The 24498-nt window shown below is 37.0% G+C and overlaps 1 protein-coding gene across 1 annotated transcript in view; it reads right to left on the bottom strand.

The window, feature by feature from the left end:
* The window catches only part of COL19A1 (collagen type XIX alpha 1 chain), a 413337-nt gene that overhangs the window by 168395 nt on the left and 220444 nt on the right, over positions 1 to 24498 (bottom strand). The window contains exon 16 of the mRNA XM_061131525.1: positions 15036 to 15089. Within this exon, the coding sequence (XP_060987508.1) occupies positions 15036 to 15089 (54 nt within the window). The remainder of the gene's footprint in view (positions 1 to 15035; positions 15090 to 24498) is intronic.

The following is a 24498-nucleotide window of genomic DNA, read 5'->3' as shown; positions in this document are numbered from 1 at the left end:
CGAAGAACTGACTCAGTGGAAAAGACCCTGATGCTGGGAAAGATTGAAGGCAGGAGGAGAAGGGGACGACAGAGGATAAGAAGGTTGGATGGCCTCACCGACTCGATGGACATGAGTTTTAGTAAACTCCAGGAGTTGGTGTTGGACAGGGAGGCCTGGTGTGCTGCAGTCCATGGGGTCTCAGAGAGTCGGACATGACTGAATGCCTGAACTGAAATGAACTGAACTGATATATATATAACAGAACAGAAATAAAAACTTACCAGATAAAGAAATCAAAGCATTAGCAATAAGAATGCTAACTAAATTAGAGAAAATAATAATTGAACACAGTAAGAATTCTAACAAGGAACTAGAAAATACAATAAACAGACAGAAATAAATAATCAATAACTGAATGAAAAATATACTAGAAGGAATGAATAACAGACTAGGTGATAAGGAAGAACACATAACTGATCTGGAAGACAGAATAATGAAGATCACTCAAATAGAAGAGCAAAAAGAGACACATATTTAAAAAAGCACAGTTTAAAGCTCTACGTAACAACATCAAGCATACTAACATTCACAATATAGGGGTCCCAGAAGGAAAAGAGGGAGAGAAAAGGGGGTAAAAAATATATTTGCTGACATGATGACTAAAAATTTCCCAAAGATGAGAAGGAAAGAGAGTTTTAGATATGGGAAGCACAGAGAGGCACAAACAAGATGAAGCCAGAGACTCACACCAATCTATACAATTAAAATGGCAAAAGTTACAGATAAATAGAGTTTCAAAGGCAACAAAAAAGAAAAAAAGGGTCATGGCGAGCAATCTTAAGATTATCAGCTGATTTTTCTCCAGAAACTTTCCAAACAGAATGGAGTGGCGCGATATATTTGAAGATTTGAAAGGGGAAAACCTACAATCTAAAATATCCTACCCAGAAAGGTAATCATTCAGAAGTTTGTTGTTGTGGGTCAGTCACTCAGTCGTGTTTGACTCTTTGAGACCCCATGGACTGAATTAGAGGAAAATTCAGAATTAAAGGAGAGATAAACTTCTCAGATGAACAGAAACACTAAAAAAGTTCATCAAAACTAAATTGACTCTCAAGAAATGTTAAAAGGTCTTCCCTAAGTGGAAAAGACTACAAGAAGTAAGAATTTAGAAGAAAGGAAAAATCCCACTGAAAGTGAAAGTGAAGTTGCACAGTCGTGTGCGACTCTTTGCGACCCCATGGACTGTAGCCCACCAGGCTCCTCCATCCCTGGAATTTTCTAGGCAAGAGTACTGGAGTGGGTTGTCATTTCCTTCTCCAGGAGATCTTCCCGACCCTGAGATCGAACCCTGGTCTCCTGCATTGTGGGCAGACGCTTTACCGTCTGAGCCACCAAGAATCCCACTAGTAAAGACAAATATGTGGTAAATGCTATGGCTTCCCTGGTGGCTCAGATGGCAAAGGATCTGCCTGCAGTGTGGGAGACCCGGGTTCGATCCCTGGGTCAGGAAGATCCCCTGAAGAAGGAAAGGGTGACCCATACCAGTACTCCTGCCTGGAGAATTCCATGGTCAAAGGAACATGGTGGACTACGGTCCACGGGGTTGCAAAGAGTCAGATGTGACTGAAGGAACAGAGCATGCATGGACCAACACTTAAATAGGCAAGTATGGGGATTAAAAGACAAAAAGTGTAAAACCATCTGTAACTAGCACAAACATGGGAAAGGGAAGTAAAAAATGAGAAAGGAGAATTTTAAAATGTCTTTTAGAATATATTTAAACTTAAAGATTATCAGTTAAAAATGCATAGATACAGTGATAGGTCAACATATGTGAACCTCACAGTGACCACAAACCAAGAACCTACAATATACCTGCACCCTGAACCCCATGGCCTGCACCCCACAATCCATGTCAGGCCTGAGTCCTCCACCACTGTCTCTGTCTGCACCTGCTATAGCTCCAGGGAGGCAAATCCCAGTGCCTTGGCATGTTTGCCATCCCACGCTCAGATCCTACAGAGAAGTGGGATGGGAAGGAAAGTGCAAGGGAAGCCCAAGAGGTGTGGACTAAGGGTCTTTTCATCATCTCTAACCTAGGTAAATCAGTCTTTGAACCAGTTGGAAGGAGCTGTCCACAGCTAGTTTAGGGAGCATCATCTCTGACCTCCTTGCCCTCCAGTCCCCCAGGGAAGACACAAAGTGAGGAATCTCGGGGGAAAACACTGAAATACACTGCCCACAGTAAGTGAAGCTTGGGAAGGATCATCTCTACCATTCCTTTCCCTCTAGGGTAAGACCAAGGGTTAAAAACTCTATGAAGCAGACAAACAAAAAGGAAGCTACAATAGATATATAAAAACTTGGAACACAAGCATACCATTAAAGGCAATTATCAAACCAGAAGAGAAGAAACTAGAGGAAGAAGAAAAGAACAGAGAACATGACAAAACAATGAGAAAACAAATAACAGAATGGAAATAAGTATATACCTATCAATAGTCACTTTAAATGTCAATGCACTAAATACTCCAATGAAGACATAGGGTGGCTGGTTAGATTGGAAACAAGACCCATCTATATGGTGCTTATGAGAGACTTACTTCCGAGCTAAAATATATAGACTGAAAATGAGGAGATGGGAGAAGATGTTTCATGAAAGTGGAAATGACAAGAAAGCAAGGATACCAGTATTCATATCAGCTAAAATAGACTTCAGAGCAAAGTCTACAATGAAAGGCAACAAGGACATTATATAATGATAAAGGGATCAATACAAGAAGAGGATATGACTTGTTAATATATAAGCAACCAAAACAGGAGCACTAAATATTAACGAATATTAACAGACATAAAGCAAATATTAACAGACACAAAGGAAGAAACTGACAAAAACACAGTAATAGTAGAGAACTTTAATAGCCTACTTACATCAGTAGGCAGCTCATCCAGACAGAAAATCAACATGGCAGCCTTGGTCCACAATAGACCAAATGGATTTATAGATATCTAGAGGACATTTTATCCAAAAGCAGATGAGTACACATTCTTCTCAAGAGCACATGAAACTTTTCTAGGATGGATCACATGCAGGGCTACAACACACATCTAAATACATTGAAAGCACAGAAATTATAAAAACATAATTTTGCAACCACAGTGGTATGAAATTAGAAATCAATTACAGGAAGAAAAATGGGAGAAATACAAAGAAGTAGAGAATAAATAACATGCTAGTAAAAAACCAGTGGGTCAATGAAGAAATGAAAGAGAAAATAGGAAAATACCTCAAGGGAAATGAAAATGGAAACACAAGACTCCAAAATCTATGGGATGCAATACAGGCCTACTTTAATAAATAGGAAAAGTCTCAAATAACCTAATCCACTATCTAAAGGAATTAGAAAAAGAACGAACAAAACCCACAGTCAGAAGAAAGCTGGAAAGAATAAAGATCAAAGAGGAAATAAATAAAATAGAGACCAACAGTCAATAGAAAAGATCTATGAGACCAACAACGGTTTTTTTAAAGATAAGCAAAATTGATAAAACTTTAACCAGGTTCATCAAAAAGAAAAGACTCAAATGAAATAAGAAATAAAAGAAGAAAAAAACAGCTGATATCATAGAGACACAAAAAATCTTGAGACTATTACAAACAGCTATGTGCCAGCAAACTGGACAACTTAGAGGAAATGGACAAATTTCTAGAAAAAGACTTCTTCAAAGTCTTCTTCAAAGACTGAATAAGAGATAGGCAGTATGAATAGACTGATCACTGAGTGCTAAGTCGCTTCAGTCATGTCCTACTCTTTGTGACCCTATGGACCCCAGGCTCCTCCATCCATGGGATTCTCCAGGCAAGAATACTGGAGTGGGTTGCCCTGCCCTTCTCCGGGGGATCTTCCCGACCCAAGGATCAAACCCGGGTCTCCTGCATAGACTGATTATTAGCAGAGAAATTGAATTTGTAATGAAAAAAAAAACTCCCAGCAAACAAAAGCCCAGGACTGGATGGCTTCACAGGGGAATTCTACCAAACATACAAAGAGGAGGTAATAACTATCTCTTTCCACCTATTGTGAAAACTGAAGAGGAAGGAACACTCCCAGAGTCATTCTATGAGCCCACCATTACTCTGATATCAAAACCAGACAAAGACACTACAAAAAAAAAAATCACATGCCAATATCTGTGATGACTATAAATGTAAAAATCCTGAACAAAACATTAGCAAATCAATTCCACAAAATATAAAAAAGAATCATACACTATGCTCAAGTGTGATTTATTCCAATGAGGCAGTAATAATTCAATACTCACAAATCAATCAATGTGACACACTATATCAACAAACTGAAGAATAAAATTACATGATGTTCTCAATAGATGCAGAAAAAGATACAAAGATATGGAAAGATATTTCATGTTCTTTAATTGGAAGAATTAATATTGTTAAAATGTTTATACTATCCCCCAAATCTATAGATTTAACATAATCCCTATCAAAATATCCACGATATTTTTCACAGAAGTAGAACAAATAACCCTAAAATTTACACGGACCCACAAAAGACCTTTAATTGATACAGCAATTTTGAGAAAAAAGAATAAACCTGGAGTTACTATGCTTTCCAACTTCACACTATACTGCAAAGCTTCAGTCATCAAAACAGCATTGTATTGGTACAAAGACAAACACATAGATCAATGGAATAGAATAGACAGCCCAGAAATAAATCCACACCCTTGTGGTCAATTGATCAATGACAAAGGAGGCAAGACTATGCAATGGAGAAAAGATTGTCTTTTCAGTAAGTGTTGCTGGGGAAACTGAACATCTACATGTAAAAAATGACACAGAACATATTCTTATATAGTATACAAAAATAAAAGTCAAATAAAAGATCTAAATATAAGTCTTCAGATCTGAAGACCACAAAACTTCTAGAAGAGAACAGCAGAATACTCTATGACATAATATAGCAATATGTATTTTTTGATCTGTCTCCTAAGGAAAGGAAACGAATACTAAAATAAATGTGACCTAATTAAACTTAAAAGCTTTTGCACATCAGAGAAAACCATTGACAAAACAAAAGTGCAACCTACTGAATGGAGAAAATATTTGCAAATGATATGACTGATAAGGTTAATATCCAAAATAAATATACAGCTCATGCAACTAAATATCAAAAAAAACCCAAAATCCAATTTAAAAATGGGCAGAAGACCTGAATAGATATTTTTCTAAAGAAGACATAGAGTTGGTAAAGAGGCACATGCAAAGATGTAATCATCACAGAAAGGTAAAAATCAAAGAAATATCACCTCACACCTGTTAGAAGAGCTATCATCAAAAAGACAAAAAATAACAAATGTTGGCAAAATGCAGAGAAAATGGAAGCCTTATCTACCGATGGTGGGTATGTAAATTGGTTCAGTCACTGTGGAAAACAGTGTTGAGGTTCCTCAAAAAAACTAAAAACAGAACTACCATGTGATCTCACACTTTCACTCCTGGATATATAGTTAAAGAAAATGAAAACTCTAATTTGAAAAGATACATGCAGTTCGATGTTCATAGGAGGATTATTTACAATGGCTAAGATATGGAAGCAACCTAAGTGTCCATCAACAGATGAATAGATAAAGACGATGTGATATATATTACACATATAAATTGGAATTTATAACCATAAAATGAATTAAATTCTGCCATTTGCAGCAATGTAGATGAACCTAAAGAGTATTATGCCTAGTGAAATAAATAGTACAGAGAAAGTCAAATATTGTATGTTATCACTTATATGCAGAATCTAAAAAATAAAAGAAACAAATGAATATAACAAAACAGAAACAGACTCACAGGTATGGAGAAAAAACTAGTGGTTACCAGTGAGGAGAAGGATGGGGGGAATCACAACTGGGATATAGGATTAAGGGATACAAGCTATAATGAATAAAATAATAAGCAACAAGGATATATTGTACAGCACAGGGGAATCTAGTGTTTATTCTCTAATAACTTAAATGGAGTATGAGCTATTAAAATGTCAAATCACCACACTGTAGAACTGAAACTGATATAATACCAACTACGTTTCAATTAAAAAACAAAATAAACCAACATATGATTTATTATATTGTAGAATTCATATCACAGTGTATTTTCTCACCAATATTAACTTAACTCAATAAATGTTTTCTCAATTATTGACCTTTTGTAAGTGTTAATTTTGATAGTCGTATAGGTAAACTGCGGATAACTAGATAACCCTAAATGGTGAGTTTCTGGAAAGAAAGTCAAGTAAAGGCAAAGTTGACTCTATCAGGTACTAGAACGACAGTGACAGCTCCCTGAAGTCATCTACGGAGCCCTGCAAACAGGAGTGCTGGGACATGTGGAGATTTGATGGATTCCATCCTCTGAGCCTCATGTTCGTTTTGCGCATTCACAGAAGCCGTTAGGGGAAAGAGGCATAGCTCTCTGGGCCTGCATAGGGTACACACTTGCCCAGTTTCCCATCTTGATGGCAGATAGGTTCAAAGATGGATGGTATCTCTCCAAAACTCTCAAGGTAATCCTTAAGGAGAAATCTTCAGGAAATGTCACGGAAGTAAATGGAAAAACCTGTCAGCTGAATGCCAGAAGTTTAACATGTGCAATAAACATGAACCACTAGTTACAGCATGCAAAGCCTCTTGTTGTCATTCACAACATGTATGTTTACATGTTTATACATGGGTCCAAGCGAAAAAACCATGCCCTCCCTCTGTGTTTATATGGAGGGTGAGTCCTCCATGCTGCATAGGACACAAGGAACCCTGACCCCACATGCAGGCTGCGAGGTGGCTTGGGGCAAGCACTTCGAGGGAGAGTAAGAAGTAAAACCTGCAGAAGAATGTTAAAAGCAGACAATTAAGGGATGGCTGCCTGGAGGGGATTAACAGGGAAAAAAAAAAACAAAACAGGCACAGGCAGAGAAGCTAAACTGAGAGCAAGACAGAGGGTGACTTGGTGGTTTAGTCACTTCAGTTCAGTTCAGTTCAGTCACTCAGTTGTGTCTGACTCTTTGTGACCCCATGGACTGCAGCACGCCAGGCTTCCCTGTTCATCACCAACTCCAGGAGCTTGCTTAAACTCATGTCCATTGAGTTGCTGATGCCATCCAATCATCTCATCCTCTGTTGTCCCCTTATCTTCCTTCCTTCAGCCTTTCCCAGCATAAGGATCTTTTCCAATGAGACAGTCCTTCACATCAGGTGGCCAAAGTATTGGAGTTTCAGCTTCAGCATCAATCCTTCCAATGAATATTCAGGACTGATTTCCTTTAGGATGGACTGGCTGGATCTCCTTGCAGTCCAAGGGACTCTCAAGAGTCTTCTCCAACACCACAGTTCAAAAGCATCAAAAGCATCAATTTTTCGGCACTCAGCTTTCTTTATAGTCTAACTCTCACATCCATACAGGGCTCTTCTTGTGGCTCAGTGGTAAAGAATCTGCCTACCAATGCAGGAGATGCAAGAGACCTGGGTTCAATCCCTGGGTCTGGAAGTTCCCCTGGAGAAAGAAATGGCAACCAACTCCTGTATTCTTGCCTGGGAAAATCCCATGGACAGAGGAGCCAGGCAGGCTACAGTCCACGGGGGTCACAAAAGAGTTGAACACGACTTAGTGACTAAACAACAACACATCCGTACATGACCACTGGAAACACCACAGCTTTGACTAGACGGACCTTTGTTGCTAAAGTAATGTCTCTGCTTTTTAATATGCTGTCTAGCTTGGTCATAACTTTTCTTCCAAGGAGCAAGCGTCTTTTAATTTCATGGCTGCAGTCACCATCTGCAGTGATTTTGGAACCCCCAAAATGAACTCTGTCACTATTTCTAATGTTTGCCCATCTATTTGCCATGAAGTGATGGGACCAGATGCCATGATCTTAGTTTTCTGAATGTTGAGCTTTAAGCCAACGTTTTCACTCTCCTCTTTCACTTTCATCAAGAGGCTCTTTAGTTCTTCTTTGCTTTCTGCCATAAGGGTGGTATTATCTGCCTATCTGAGGTTATTGATATTTCTCCCAGCAATTTTGATTCCAGCTTGTACTTCATCCAGTCCAGCATTTCTCATGATGTACTCTGCATATAAGCTAATAAGCAGGGTGACAATATACAGCCTTGACGTACTTCTTAGTTGTGTCCAACTCTTTGTGACCCCATGGGCTGCAGCCCGCCAGGCTCCTCTGTCCATGGGATTCTCCAGGCAAGAATACTGGAGTGGGTTGCCATTTCCTTCTCTAATAAGATGACTTACATGGCATTTTAAATATAAATTCTCTATTCAGGATTGAAATTAGGATCCAGCAGCAGAGAAAGTAAGAGTGTGGTGTCACCTAGGTTCAGCCAAACAGTCTCCTGTTTGGGGCAGTCCCTAGCTGATTTGCCAATAAATGTTCTTTCAGAGATCTAGAGCGACTAACAACAGGCCCTGGTTGTTTCAAACCATGAGGTTGTTTAGACATGCACTTAATGTGACTGTAAGAAGAAATCCAAGGACACATAAAATGACAATCTTTTTCATGTTTTTGGAAATTTTATTAAGAAAAATAAAAGTGAAAGTCTCTCAGTCGCGTCTCACTCTTTGTGACCCCATGGACCATACAAACCATGGAATTCTCCAGGCCAGAATACTGGAGTGGGTAGCCATTCCCTTCTCCAGGGGATCTTCCCAATCCAGGGATAGAACCCAGGTCTCCCGCACTGCAGGCGAATTCTTTACCAGCTAAGCCACCACGGAAACATAAGGAATCTATGTGTTAGAGGGAATTTGTACAAATGCCAGTTCTTTCGGAGATGTTTCCTGTAAACTTTCACAAACATGCTCAGCCGTCTGAAATATTCCACCTTTCACTAAGACATCTTGGGCTCCCATGCAGTTCCCATCCTTTTCTTCCCCTAGATTCTCCATCGCGGCCTCTCCTTCCTCATAATGCACCCCCTAACTCTCTCATATCTTTTCTTGCAAGTTTTGTTTCCAATGCTCTCCCATTTATTCAACTGAAACTTCTCTCTCAGTTGGCAGTAGTACCAGTCACCTCTTCTTTAAACCAGTATCTCCCCCGCAATTTTGTTCCCCATTTTAATGCTGCTGAACCCTTTATGCACCCTGAAACTCTCTTCTGCTTACTTCCTGGCTCTGTCCTGGTCACCCTCTTGGGCCTTCTCTGTCATCATGAGCTGGACATCTCCTTGGTCTCCAGGCAAGTGTCCCCAGGATGTCCTTCTCTACTACGCCCTGATAAATCCTTAACTGAGGCTTAAGATCAATATTCAACATTAGTTGAATTTTAAAAACTGTGTTAATCTATAAAAGATGTGAGACCCAAATATGTGTCAGTCAAATGTTTTACCTGTAGGACTTCAAAAAGATAACAAAGGGAAAAAATAATGGCATGTAAAAGATTCAAAGAAGAAATAAGGAGGTTAAACATAAACAGAAGAACACAAATCTCAGATATATATCACCACCAAACATTGTTAAGGTTAACAGCAGCTTTTAAGTACAAGAAGTACACTGCTACTATGCTTTATTAAGTGAACACCTAATCTAAAATTTAGTAGCTTATAAGACAGTGAAGAAGATAAAGTCAACTAATGAAAACTTAGAATTTTTGGTGTGGTACTTGTGAAAAATTAATGGTCTTACTGTGCATATAGAAAACTACACAAAGGGTTAAAGAGAAAAATAAAAGGAATCTGTCAGTCAGAGTCCTTACATCTTAATAGAAATAACAGTAGTATTATTAACATTTTTCTATAATGCTTTATGGAAACATCTTTTTCAAGGTATGTTTACATTTGACACTCATGTCTGATATTGTAGAACAGAAAATACTCTCTTTTTAATCGTTGAGAAAAACAAACAAATCAATGATTTCTTCTACTTTCCTTAAAGACATTATACCGAGGAGTAAGGAACATAAACTTGCACATATTATATATTTCATTTCAATAAACTTAGTGATAGTCAACTCCTTCCTGATCAAACACCTGTAAAAAAAATATGGGTTTTCTTGAGAATAGGTCAATAGAAAAGAATTTTAAATTCCTAGGTTTTTCTGTTGTTTTCTATTGCAAATTTCAGAGAAATGAAAAATTACTGGTCTTAGCTTTCAGTGTGTGTGTCTGTGTGTATGTACACACACACACACATACACAGACATCTACATTTGTGTGTCCAAAAGAACTGCGTGCTGAACTCTTGAGCAGAGAAGAAATCGTAGCACTAAGTTGGGCCTAAATGAAAATATTTAAGAATACTTATTCCTTAATGTGGACTTTCCTGGTGGCTCAGACGGTAAAGCGTCTGCCTACAATGCGGGAGACTCGGGTTCAATCCCTGGGTCGGGAAGATCTCCTGGAGAAGGAAATGGCAACTCACTCCAGTACTCTTGACTGGAAAAATCCCATGGACAGAGGAGCCTGGTAGGCTGCAGTCCATGGGGTCGTGAAGAGTCGGACATGACTGAGGGACGTCAGTGTCAAATGTCAATGTCAATTCCTTAATGTGCTTCCCCTTCAAGTAACTGAAAAGCAGAATGAATCATTGAGCACATTTGGAAATAATCATTTGTAAATGTGGATAACATCAATAATACCTGACCTAAATGCCTTCCTTTAACTATACAGCATTTGTGAAAAAGCAGTAGTAATAATAATAAAGCTTGCCTAACATTATCTGTAAAATTCTACTACATTCTTTAGTTTCTGACACTGTTACTCTTGATAAGATAGAATAAAAAGTAATATAAAATTACCTGGACTATACATATTTATAAATGGAGTAAATTTGCATAATATAGTGGTTGAACTTTATAATTTGAATATGTTCCTTCATAATTATCATGAAGAATACATAAGTTTGAATTATTCGTTAACTCACCTTCTGAAATGTAAGCTTTGCTAGGGTACAATTTCAATTTGAAGCATCATTATTTTAAAAGAACCTCATTTGAATATTTTTCATTTCAGCTAGTCTGACAAAGACTCTTATAATTATCTTACAAGACAAATTAAGAAATGTGGGTGGGAAGGAAGGAGAGGTCAAATGTATTTGTACATGACTTGTATCATGCCACACGAACATCAACGGTAGACAAAGTGGCAGCTTTGCTGGTATTACATAGAGTCAGGCCTGTTCTGCTCAGGATTTATTAGTGATGTGAATGAAGACTCAGAGGGCAGGCTTATCAAAATTTAAGGTGGAGTAGAGCTATTTCACTGGGAAAACAGCTAACAGAATGGCGTTAGAAACTAACACCCAGAAGATGAAATTTAATGATGACAAGGATCAATTCCTATTCTGTGATTCACACTTGTAGGACCAGTGAAGATCTGACTGGGAAGAAGTTTTCATTAAAATAAAGGAGGCGGTGCCTTGAAATGACCACGTCAGCCCAAGTTGGAAGTACAGTTTCACTGTAAACAGAAACAGACTCAGGGATATAGAGAACAGGCCTGTGGTTGCAAGGGGGAGGGGACTGCGGGAGGTAGAGAGAGGTCGGTTGGGGTTAGCAGATGCAAGCTTGTATGTATAGAAAGGATAAACGTAGGACACACTCCTACGCTATAGCACAGGGAACTATATTTAATATCCTATGATAAGCCATAATGGAAAAGGCTATTAAAGAGGAATGCCTGTGTAACTGAGTCACTTTGCTGTACAGCAATAATTAACATAACATCGCAAATCAACTCTACTTTATTTTTAAAAACAAGTACAATTTCATTGTAAACTTAAAATTTGTTAAGAGAGTAGACCTCATGTTAAATGGTCTTACCACACAAATTAAAAAAAAAAAAAATTGCTGCTACTGAGGGAGGAATTCAGACACACTGCCTACCTTCACCCACTTAGCTCCGTAATTTCCATCTCAAACCATCCAGGGACTATAAGCTACTTTCTGGAGTTGAAACTAAAACTCTGTTTATTAGTTTTATTATCATTCTACTTTACTGAGTCATTGTTGAAAATTAAAACTGTGTATATTGAAGGTATACAACTTGATCTGATATACTTAACACATTGTGAAATAGTTACAATAATCAAGCTAATTAACAGATCCATCTGCTTACAAATAGTTACCTCTTTGTGGTGGAAACCCTTAAGATCTAGTCTTTCATCAAATTTCAAGTATACAACACAATCTTAATTACACTCTCATTGCTGTACATTAGGTCCCCAGAACTTATTCATCTTGTATATCTAAGACTTTGTACCCTGTGATCCACATCTCCCCTCTCCCCCATCCTATAGTAATCACCACCCTACTCACTGTTTCTATGGATTTTTACATTTTCAGATTCCACATATAAGTGAGTATTTGTCTTTCCATGACTGGCTTATTTCGTTTAGCATAATATCCTCCAGGTTCATCCATTTTGTTACAAATGGCAAGATTTCCTTCTTTACTAAGGCCGAAATAATATTCCACTCTGTGTGTGTGTGTGTGTTTAACTGTATTTTCTTTATTCATTCACCAGTCAATAGATATTTAGGTTGCTTCCATATCATGGGAGTATGCATATTTCTTCAAAATACTGGTTTCATTCCTTCAGATATGCACCCAGAAGTGAGATTCGTGGCTCATAAGGTAGATCTACTTTTTGGGGGAACCTCCATACTGTTCTCCACGGTGGCTACACCAAATTGCATTCCCACCAGCAGGGAGCCTGGGTTCCCTCTTCGCCATAACCCGTCAATGCTTATCTCTTGCCTTTCTGATATTGGCCATTCTAGCAAATGTGGGGTGATAGCTCACAGCGGTTTTGAATAGTTTTCCTTAAAGATTAGCTATGTTGAGCACCTTTTCTTACAGCTGTTGGTCATTTGTATGTCTTCTTCTGAGAAGTGTCTATTCGGGTCCTTTGTCCAGTTGAAAATTGGGTTGTTGCATGTTTTGCTACTGAGTTGCATGTGTTCCTTACATATTTTGGATATTTTGTTATTGTGTTCCTTATATATTTTGCTCCTTATAGATTAACTAGGGGGTATAACTGATCACTCAGTTTCCATGAAGGGGTAGTTACTATGAGCAAAATGTCCCCTGGATGCTGAAAACAGAAGTTAATTCAAAAACATGGTCCTAGACGGAACAGTCATCTTGGTCATGACTGTGACAAAATAAGAAGCTTAGGCATTAAGTACACAAGGTCATTTCATCTAGTCTTCTGCCTCCAGTGGGTAAAATGCTTAAGACAGCCTCAAAAGCACAGATCTAGGGAAGTAATCTTCAATTTTTTCCCTAGACTATTTAAAACTTTGATCAGGTGGATTAATGAACTCTTGGATAGTGAGCTGGAGAGCTAAAAAGAGGGAAACTATAATTATACACATAGGTGTTGAGAGTAGAACCCAGATGTGACAATTTTGTAAATAGTTTTAAAATATCTACATAATCCACTTAATAGCAATGTCTTCTATTCAGGCTCCTGAACAAACTCTGTTTCCCTGTGAGTACTGTAGTAGAATCTACCTCACAGAGCTACTGTGAGAAATAAATGAAATTAGAAATAGGTAGCCCATAAATGTTAGCTATTATTCACAACAGTTTTCTTCTTTTTCATGATCCAAACTTATTAAATCCTATTGTGTTCACTGAAATAGCCACTGGGAAAAAGAACTGGATACAGAATTTTTTAACTGAACAAACTTGGATGTCATCTAGTTCATTTTTTTTCCTAATAAACTTTTAATTGTAACTCTTGAAAATAAATTCTAAAAAAGAGAGCTGCCCTAGTAGAAGGAGTTAGGAAAAACAAAGTGTGATGCCATTCACAGAAGCACTGTGCTTAGGTTGCAATAGAAGCCTGTGGTCATAGGCACAGGGCATATTTGCCACACTTAACTCTGCCCTAAATACCATATATACCTCCAGTTCCATTACTGACACCTTCAGAAGGTTCATGAGTGTTTTCTGGGAAAGACCACTGGCATGTTAGGTAGTCAGTAATCTAGACAAGAGGAGGAGCTTAGAGAATGTGGATTTTATTATCAACCCGACAAAAGGCGGACCTTGGTAAAAATACCATAGGTCTTCAAATATTTAAAGGACTCATATATCTGAGACAACAGACTTATTTGCCAGGGGGCAGAACAGGGAATAATAAATTTAAATGACTAAGAAAGAGATCTGGGGTTAACATGCTGAGACAGTAAAAGAGAACATGAAATCCAAAGTCAGAAAGCCCGAATTCAAGTCCTAGCTTGATTTTTCATTAGTTCTATAACTTTAGGCAAGGTATCTACACTCCATGAGTCACGCAATTCTCATCTATAAGGTAACAAAAGTTAAAAATACTACTCATGTAACAAAGCACATATAAAATGTTTGGAATCTTTAGCATGATTTGAAAATAGTTAACAACAGTTAGCCACAGGAATGGGGTACGCCATTGCAGAGAGTGTTCATGGAGGGCTGACCAAGTCTCACCGCCGGGCTTCCTTTTACTGGGATCGAGTAAGCCTAACTGAACTGGAAGGTGACCGCTATACTCCCTCGGCAAGTACGACGTGTTCACGTGATACATACATATCTCAAAGGTAGGAAAAGTTAACCACAAAGAGTCACTAATGTCAATAATTTAATTTGGCTAAAGAATACAGTTAATATCCACAGCCTTTCCAGAATTCATGAGCAGGCTAAAACTCCACAAAGAAAACTCATTAAACTTAAATCAGCAAAGATGAGTTTAACTCAAAAAAAAAAAAAAAAAACAACCCCAAAATAGGATCACGTGTTCCAGATTAAAAGACAGTTAATTCATTTCACCCAAACAGTATCTCCACACTTGTGCTGCCAATCTGGAAAATATATAGAATTTTCTGGATTGTAAAAGCTCTGTCAAAATCTCAAATTTCAGCTTTCAGATAGTTGATATTCTCCCATTGCCCATTCGCCTGCTGTATTCCAATTTATTTTTATAAGTGTTCAGAAATAAGTAACCTCTGAGTTAGTATGCCTGCCAGTTGTTCTGAGTTTACTTACCCTCTGACCCTCTTTTCCAGGTGGACCTTGGGGGCCTTGTATCCCCAGGGAACCCTACAAGGAAAAAAGGACACATATTAGTAGATTGCTTCAAGCATGCCTGCCTTGCAAAGAATGCTATGAAAATTAATACTAATTTTATTGATTATACAAAAACTTTTTTTTTTTTTTTTTTAGACCTGTTAAAGAGACTTTATTTCCTCCAGACCTCATCAAAATAGCGTGTCATCAAGGTTTTGAATGTTTGCCAATCAGATACATAAAAAATGGTCCCTAGGTGTGGTTTGGTTTTTTTTTTTTTTTTTTTTATTATTATTATTATTTTTTTCCAGTGGGTTTTGTCATACATTGATATGAATCAGCCATGGATTTACATGTATTCCCAATCCTGATCCCCCCTCCCACCTCCCCCTCCACCCGATTGCTCTGGGTCTTCCCAGTGCACCAGGCCGGAGCACTTGTCTCGTGCATCCCTCCTGGGCTGGTGATCTGTTTCACCATAGATAGTATACATGCTGTTCTTTTGAAATATCCCACCCTCACATTCTCCCACAAAGTTCAAAAGTCTGTTCTGTATTTCTGTGTCTCTTTTTCTGTTCTGAATATAGGGTTATCGTTATCACCTTTCTAAATTCCATATACATGTGTCAGTATGCTGTAATGTTCTTTATCTTTCTGGCTTACTTCATTCTGTATAATGGGCTCCAGCTTCATCCATCTCATTAGGACTGGTTCAAATGAATTCTTTTTAATGGCTGAGTAATATTCCATGGTGTATATGTACCACAGCTCCCTTATCCATTCATCTGCTGATGGGCATCTAGGTTGCTTCCATGTCCTGGCTATTATAAACAGTGCTGCGATGAACATTGGGACCTAATGAAACTTAAAAGCTTTTGCACTACAAAGGAAACTATAAGTAAGGTGAAAAGACAGCCCTCAGATTGGGAGAAAATAATAGCAAATGAAGAAACAGACAAAGGATTAATCTAAAAAATATACAAGCAACTCCTGAAGCTCAATTCCAGAAAAATAAATGACCCAATCAAAAAATGGGCCAAAGAACTAAACAGACACTTCTCCAAAGAAGACATACAGATGGCTAACAAACACATGAAAAGATGCTCAACATCACTCATTATTAGAGAAATGCAAATCAAAACCACAATGAGGTACCATTACACGCCAGCCAGGATGGCTGCTATCCAAAAGTCTACAAGCAATAAATGCTGGAGAGGGTGTGGAGAAAAGGGAACCCTCTTACACTGTTGGTGGGAATGCAAACTAGTACAGCCGCTATGGAAAACAGTGTGGAGATTTCTTAAAAAACTGGACATAGAACTGCCATATGACCCAGCAATCCCACTTCTGGGCATACACACTGAGGAAACCAGATCTGAAAGAGACACGTATACAAAAACTTTTAAAGTGATCTGAGCTCTTCTAAGCTTAGACTATACAATACATTAATAATGGTGAACTGTCCTTTGACTGGTTTATCTTCAGAGTTAACACAACAAAAGAAAAGAAAGATTCTTAACCAGTGATCACTCCCAGGGGTGACTCTCATATCACTGGAATCATGTCTTTTTTTTTTTTTTAATCAACCTGCTGTCAATAAATGGTAACAATATTACAGGAAGAAAAAAAATGCCTCTTCATGTATTTAAACTCTATAAATGCAACAGCATTTTTGGTTGAGAGTGGCTGTGTAGTTTTCCTCTGAGAAAACACCTGGTTATGACATCAGCTTCAACATTCATCTATTCATAACACTTAATTTTTAGCCTCATAGACATTACTTAATACTTTCTCATGAAAAGTATTTTTCAAGTGGTAGAAAACACAACCTTTTTTTCCCCCAATTATACAAAAGGTTCAGGAAATCTCAGGTTCACTAATCTGAATCTCCTGATTCTCACAGACAATTACTATTACACAGAAATTCTCAGCACAAAAACCAGAATGTTAATACCGCTGCTGTTTAAAGTCTTTGGGATTGATGGCTAGTTGTTACCTCTCTGGAGGCTTCTCAGTCTCTCTGGCTGCTTCCTCCTTCCCTATTAAGCCTTTCAACGCGCAGGTTTAGGCCCATTTTCTCCCCATTCTCCTGCCATGATCTCGTATTATACCATGGACTTTGGCTTCTCCAGGCCAATGATGCCAAGATTTTTATTCAACTTATCTTTGAGCTTGTAGGTCCACACATCCAACTGCCTGCCAGATACACCTACTCTGCTCTCACCAGCATTTGAATTTAGCACAGCACTACCACATTTAGGACCCTCCCACCAAAACTGGGGCCTTTTCCAGCACCCCAACTCTGTAAACCCACGCACCATCCTGCTAGAGCTCTTGTTGGGAACCTAGAACTTGTCTTCCACACTTGCCTCTCTCACTTCTCTTTCACATCCAGTCCCCAAGTCCAACTGATGTAGCTCCAAATAGATGGATTTGATCCATCTATTATTCTCCTCCATCCTCCTCTCGCTTGCTCACCTGTAAGAGCTTTCTAGGTGACACTAGACACAGACCTCTCCATCCTCCAGAACACAAACTGACCTCAAGAAAATCCAGCCTGACCTCCCTGGATTGTCCACATAAAGAGATGAATGCCTTACTGCATCAGTCTTAAGGTGCCTGTACTTGTTCTTTAAATTATTTACCATAATTCCCTTTAAATGATTATTTAGGAAATGATTCACCAGGCTATAAGGACAATGGTAGAATCACTGTCTTATTTAACAGAAGGTACCTGCTAATTATTAGAAAAAAAAAATTATAGTGAGAAATCAATCCACTGTTAGAGGGAAAAAAAAAGCTTTTGGGTAAAGCTGGCACTTTCAAAGGGTTTTTAAAATATGTATGGTTAATCTACTATATATTAAAGGCCTTAAACTCTTTGGAATATGAGAAATCTAGTAAAGACACACTTGAACATCTGATTCACCTTCATCCCTTCGGGAGAAGCATTATCATCTAATTTTTGAAAATTAGGATTCATTTTTATAATGTAACCATTTTCCTTAAAAGTCATAGCTACATTTAAAGTAAAACATCAGGTGTGCTTGTGAGGATGTATTTATTATGTATACATTTTTTGGTTTTTCATAGAAATTAACTTTTCACAAATGTCATGGCATGGTAATTTCACCATCCAATTTTATTTAGAATAAAAATATCACAAATATATTTTAATTTTTCACTCTGAAAGCTTTTCGTTGATTAAAATTGTCAGAATTTAATATAAATTCCTGTAACTAATTTTGAAAAAGAATTTATACAAAAAATTCTGCATGTATCACCAATGCTCGTGCATGTGTGATCAATCGCTCAGCAAAGTCCTACTCTTTGTGACCCTATGGACTGTAGCCCACCAGGCTCCTCTGTCCGTGGGATTTTCCTGGCAAGAATACTGGAGCGGGTTGCCGTTTCCTCCTCCAGGGGATCTTCCTGACTCAGTGCTCGAACCCATGTCTCCTGTGCCTCCCGCACTGCAGGTGATCCACCTGGCAAGCCATCAACAATGCTCACTGTTCCTCAAATCTTCCTGAGTCTTCCTCCACAAAGTATTCATAAAATGTGGAGAAGGAAATGGCAATATACTCCAGTATTCTTGCTGGAAAAATCCCATGGACAGAGGGGACCATCCATGGGGTCTCAAAGAGCTGGACATGATTGAACAACTGAGCAGATATTCATAAAATGTATGTATTTATTCTTTTACCTATTTTTGGAAAAATTAATGTTACAGGGGCATGTAGAGCCTATGTTTTATTGATTTAGGAGGAATAAAAACCAGGGAATGAAAAATGTGATCAGTTCTGTTTTTTTTTTTTTAATTGACTTTATTTTTTGATTTGATTTTATTTTTTTATTAGTTGGAGGCTAATTACTTCACAACATTTCAGTGGGTTTTGTCATACATTGATATGAATCAGCCATAGATTTTTTTTTTAACCAAAAACACCTGCCAAATGATAGATAACCAAAGAAAGTTGCCTAATTAGGTCAACTTTAGGATGGTAAATTCCTGACGTGATAAGAAAAGCAAATTTTCAAATAAAAATATACCAAAGATTAATTACAAGATAATCACAAGGGCTTGTGTCATTTTTTTAAGATTGACACAATCTTGGCTTCAGATAAAACTCTTCCCCTTTACCCTTGGAAACTATTATAATTTCATGAATAGTCAAACTTACACATAACATTTTTGATATACATCCAAATGTTGACAGATCTTTCAGTGTTTTTAAATGTGAGCTACTAAAACATACACATACTGAACATTCATCAAGGGAGTACAATTAATTCTGAGCCACATGTAATAAAAATTCCATTCCCTTTACTAGTTAAGAAAAATTACATAGCAAAAGCCTACATAAGATGAAAATATTAAACTTGACTTGGAATATATTCAATGGATTAAAAAATTTATGAGAAACTTTTTGTTAAAAGCCCAAAAGTAAGATATGACATACTCATAGATAAACCCACTAACATGCCTCCCAGACAGTCATGATTCTGAGTACTCCCCCACTCCTGACCTTTGCTAACTCTAGGACCCAGCAAGGAATTTGATAAAAAAGTGGGATTATTTTTCATCTCCAATGATATTTTTAATCCAATTCACTATTTGGATTATCCATGACAAAATTTTAATACTAGCTCTATTACCTGAATATTCAGAATATTTTTATCTGACTTTATTAAATATTATTCATTGATTTACAAAGAAAAATAATATCAATATTATCATTAGTAAACCATTGGTCAACCAAATATTGAAAAATCATATTTTTTCCAGAATTAGGAAATTAAAATTTGAGGATGATCCAACCAGTCCATCCTAAAGATCAGCCCTGGGTGTTCATTGGAAGGACTGATGAAGCTGAAACTCCAATACTTTGGCCACCTGATGCGAAGAGCTGACTCATTTGAAAAGACCCTGATGCTGGGAAAGATTGAGGGCAGGAGGAGAAGGGGATGACAGAGGATGAGATGGTTGCATGGCATCACTGACTCAATGGACATGGGTTTGGGTGGACTCCGGGGGTTGGTGATGGACAGGGAGGCCTGGCTGCTGCGGTTCATGGGGTTGCAAAGAGTCGGACACGACTGAGCAACTGAACTGAACTGAACATTATTTGCAATTCTCCAGCTAACTATTCCTTGCATTTAGTAAAGTCAAACAATGCATTAACCTATCACTTAGCAAAACTTATACCGAGGCTGAAGCTCCTCTAATTAAACTTGGGCAGAGTTCAGCATTTGCCTCAGAACCCTTCAATAATTCCTTCTTACTCTAACCTTGTAAATGCCATTATATGTATGTTTTACTCATCCTCTTAGTTGACTATGAGTTTTAGAGGACAAAAAATCACTTTTTTCTATCTTTTACCATACTTACAGAAGAGAATTAGTAAGTACTTATAAAACTAGATCATAAGGAACTAAACAGAGATAGAATAATACTGAGCATCAGTGGTAGGAAACAGGTTCCTGGTCTACATATAATTATATTTATTTTCAAAACTTTGCCTTGGACTTAAATACCACATTGGAGGACTTTCAGTCCTGTCTCTATTTCTCATCCAAAGTGACCATTCCACTCTCTGATGTCTGAGAGTAAAACTGCCTTACAGTTCATCTAAGAATTAATCATCTACTCTTACTGTAATAGAATAAAAAAATCATGAACTTTTGCTCTGATTCTTGATCTGGATTTTGGTATCATGGGTATGTTTAACTGCTCTTATTCTTGATCTGTATGTTGGTAAGTGGATATATTCAATTTGTAAAAAATCTTTTGAACTACAACTTGTGATATATACTTTTCTGTATATATGTTATACTTCAAGAAACAAAAAACTCTGAAGTCTATGAAAGCTCAAATATAAAAAAGAATTAATCATCTACTATTTGTGACATCATCTCTATTATGATTATTTAAATCTTTGACTAATACTGATGCTTTACATGTTTATACCATTTTCCCATTTGGAGAATCATGTCTTAACTATCTTTGTGCATATAGAATCTTTGCATAATCTATGCATTATTTTCTTCTTCAATTTAATTTGGTGAAGAATAATTTCTATCCATTTTTTTTTTACTTTTTCCATCTACTTAGGCTTTATGAAAATAACTTTAAACTGAGTTATTCCTAAAATTTTACAATTGTAAAGATTTATTGCCTTTCTGAAAGAGAAACTTAAGACTGCATTTAGGATATTCATGATGTAAACATCCCCACACAAGCATTCATTTTTAAACAGAACTCTGGACATTAGAAATGTTGACAAGGAAAGGAATTCCTAAAGCTGTTACCTCTTTTAGCTAGGATAAAACTATGCAAAAAATAGTCCCAACCAGCTAAACCATTTTAAGTCCTAGTGGGTTGCTATTACAGTGTGTTACACTGGACAATCTGCTGATTATTTAAGACAGGCGAGAGCTTATCACCATGAAAGCCCATGTAAATATTTAACTGAGAAATTACTTAGAATTAACTGGTTTGCAGCAGAATTTTGAAGTGTTTAACAAATACAGACAATATTTCATAGAGTTAATATGGTAGATTAATTGCGTTTTAACACATTTTCATTTGTGAAATGAGGGCAAAATATATTCATAACTTCTCAATCAAAAAAAGGAGCTGAAGTAAAAGCTGAAAGTTTCATTTTAAAATATTCTTTGTACTCTCTTGCCAGCAATGTTGCAGAACATACGATCCCTAAAACCCACTTCAACAAAAATGTTATGCAAGTAGGTGTATTTTAAGTGTTATGGTTATTACTTTAGAATATGCTTCATAGGCCTGAAACACAAAACTAAGAAGAATCTGTATAAATTCTTTGGCTACCACCATGGCATTTTCTGTCTTTCTAATAGTGTGTACAAAATTAAGATGGAAAACAAAGTTATCTGTCTTTATAGAAAATTTCATGTCTTTAATATGAGAATAATGGGAACAAATTTCATAAGTTGGCGGTATCAGAACAAAACACAAAAACAAGTAAGTAAAGGTATAATAAAGTCCACAGTCCTGGGAAGCAATTTTCATATAAGTTCTGAGAAGCAGCATTTAAGAATGTTTATGGGCATCTAGGTTGCTTCCATGTCCTGGCTATTATAAACAGTGCTGTGATGAACATTGGGGTGCATGTGTCTCTTTCAGATCTGGTTTCCTCTAGGGCCTGGTGCACTGGGAAGACCCAGAGGGATGGGGTAGAGAGGGAGGCGGGAGGGGGGATCGGGATGGGGAATACATGTAAATCCGTGGATGATTCATGTCAATGTATGACAAAAACCACTACAATATTGTAAAGTAATTAGCCTCCAACTAATAAAAATAAATGGAAAAAAAAAGAATGTTTATGATGAAAAAGGAGTGGCCAGTTTTATACTATTTCACAGAATTATCAGGACTAACACAAGAAAGAATTTCCCTTAAGGTGTGTAAGTATTCAGCAAAGGAATTCTATATTACACATAAAAAGCCTATCATTTTATCATAAGCAGTTGTCACACATTAAGAAACAGATGCTTTTGGAATAAAAACGGCAGAACCTTTTCTATATACTGAAAAATCCCTTGCAAACCTTTTCAGTAACACTGACAAGAGAAGGATAAGAGCTGTCACCAGAAAGAAACCTTTATGACAGATTTGTGTGAACAGGAATGTTTCAATCATTCTCAGTCACAGTAAACAGGTTCCATAATTGGATGGACAATTTTATCTTACCTTCAACAATTTAAAAAATGGAGGTCATTCGCTGTGCTTTCAAAACTTAACAATTTCATTCGAAAGCTTTGGCAGCAGTTTAGACATGAAACATAATGAATTATTGTTCCTTGTGATTGCAGGGTAAATTTTAACACTAATCTTTTTCTATGTTTTCTGAACTCAGAAATCACATTTCTTCTTATTATATAGATTCTGAAATAGCATTTCTTCGGTCACTATTGTTTCAACCAATAAAAACTAGAAATATTCTAAATTAAATAAATAGTCTCTGACTCTGGAATGCTGTGGGACATCTGTATGTCCCACAGATTTTTCTCTAACAGTGACTTTTCCCTCTATGTATCCTCAGCTCCATTTCCCTCTGCATATTATCTAGTAATATGGACTGTATCTAGGAGGTGTTGAATGGATGAATGACTGCTAAGATTCTGATTCTTTACACTTCTCCCTGTACTTCTGCTCCACTGAGGATATTAATTGCCATAGCTACAGAAATTCCAATTTAGAAACCTATATTCTTCATCCTCAAATCCCACTTGGTACCAAAATAATTCAAGTTATTTAAAATTCTTATGTGGTAGTACTGCAAAGTAGATGCTACACTTCTATTTGGAGGAGTTTGCCCTTCATCAGAAGAAGAAATATAAGCTTCTTTCTTTAAATTATCTCACACTGATGAGAATTAAGTACTTACTTTTTGAAAATACAACATGAACTTCAGAGATTCAAGTATCCATGTAAACCATTAATTACAAAGAAATAGATCCAATTGAGTTATTTTAAATGCTTATTATCATCTAAAATAATGTAGCTTCATATTTGGCAATTATTCTTGACTCACTTTTATTGATTAGTCATAAGCAATTTCATATTTTAGTAATTTCATGTTTGTAATTATTCTTGGCTATGAAAATCTTTATGTTGGCCCTAACTTAATACATGAAACAGCTTGATTTCAGTTAAACTCAAGGCTCTGTTGACAAGTAAAAAATTGGTGGGCCATGGTCTGTCAAATCCATTTGTATCATCTGCCTTAATGATTTGTGTGAGGGAGAATATGATAGATTAGTATTAATGATTAGTTTGATTCTCATAACAATCTGTGCCTTGGGGTGGCATTGCATAGCTCAGTGACCACAGGAAGACATAGTTCTACTGCAGAAAGAGGGAGAGTCTGTACATAGGCTGTTTTCATACATCTTCCAATGTCTTCTGAAGAATAGACATTAGGTTAGAAATAGAATTCTAAATGTAATAGTATCAATAATGTTTGCATTTTGGCTATGCAACATAAATGACTAGGCTGAAGGAAATAACATAGTAAATTTAGGATTAAAACAGAAATAAATATACAGAGATATCCATACACCGAATAAAAGATCTAGGCGTTTAATCAGATAACTGAAGATGGTTTATACAACATGAGGTTAAGTAAGCTGCAACTGAGTAAGATGGGGAAAACCAAACTTCCAATGGAGAAAATGTTCTATACAATAACAAAGAAAAAATTCTAAATATTAAAATATACATTGAGACTTTTCACTTTTTAACTTCTTTTGATCTCCCTCCTTTCTGCCAAAGGCATTAATTTTACTCAGGAAGACTAAGGTAATAATAGTATAATTGTAAAGACAATGGAAGAGTCAACACAGACAGGGATGGGGGCTGAAAATTAGACTCTATCAGCAGAAGAGTGTTTCTAAATGTCAT

The sequence above is a fragment of the Dama dama genome, chromosome 28 (genome assembly GCF_033118175.1).
Source record: "Dama dama isolate Ldn47 chromosome 28, ASM3311817v1, whole genome shotgun sequence".
Taxonomy (NCBI): Eukaryota; Metazoa; Chordata; class Mammalia; order Artiodactyla; family Cervidae; genus Dama; species Dama dama.
This window is presented reverse-complemented; position numbering and strand designations above follow the sequence as displayed.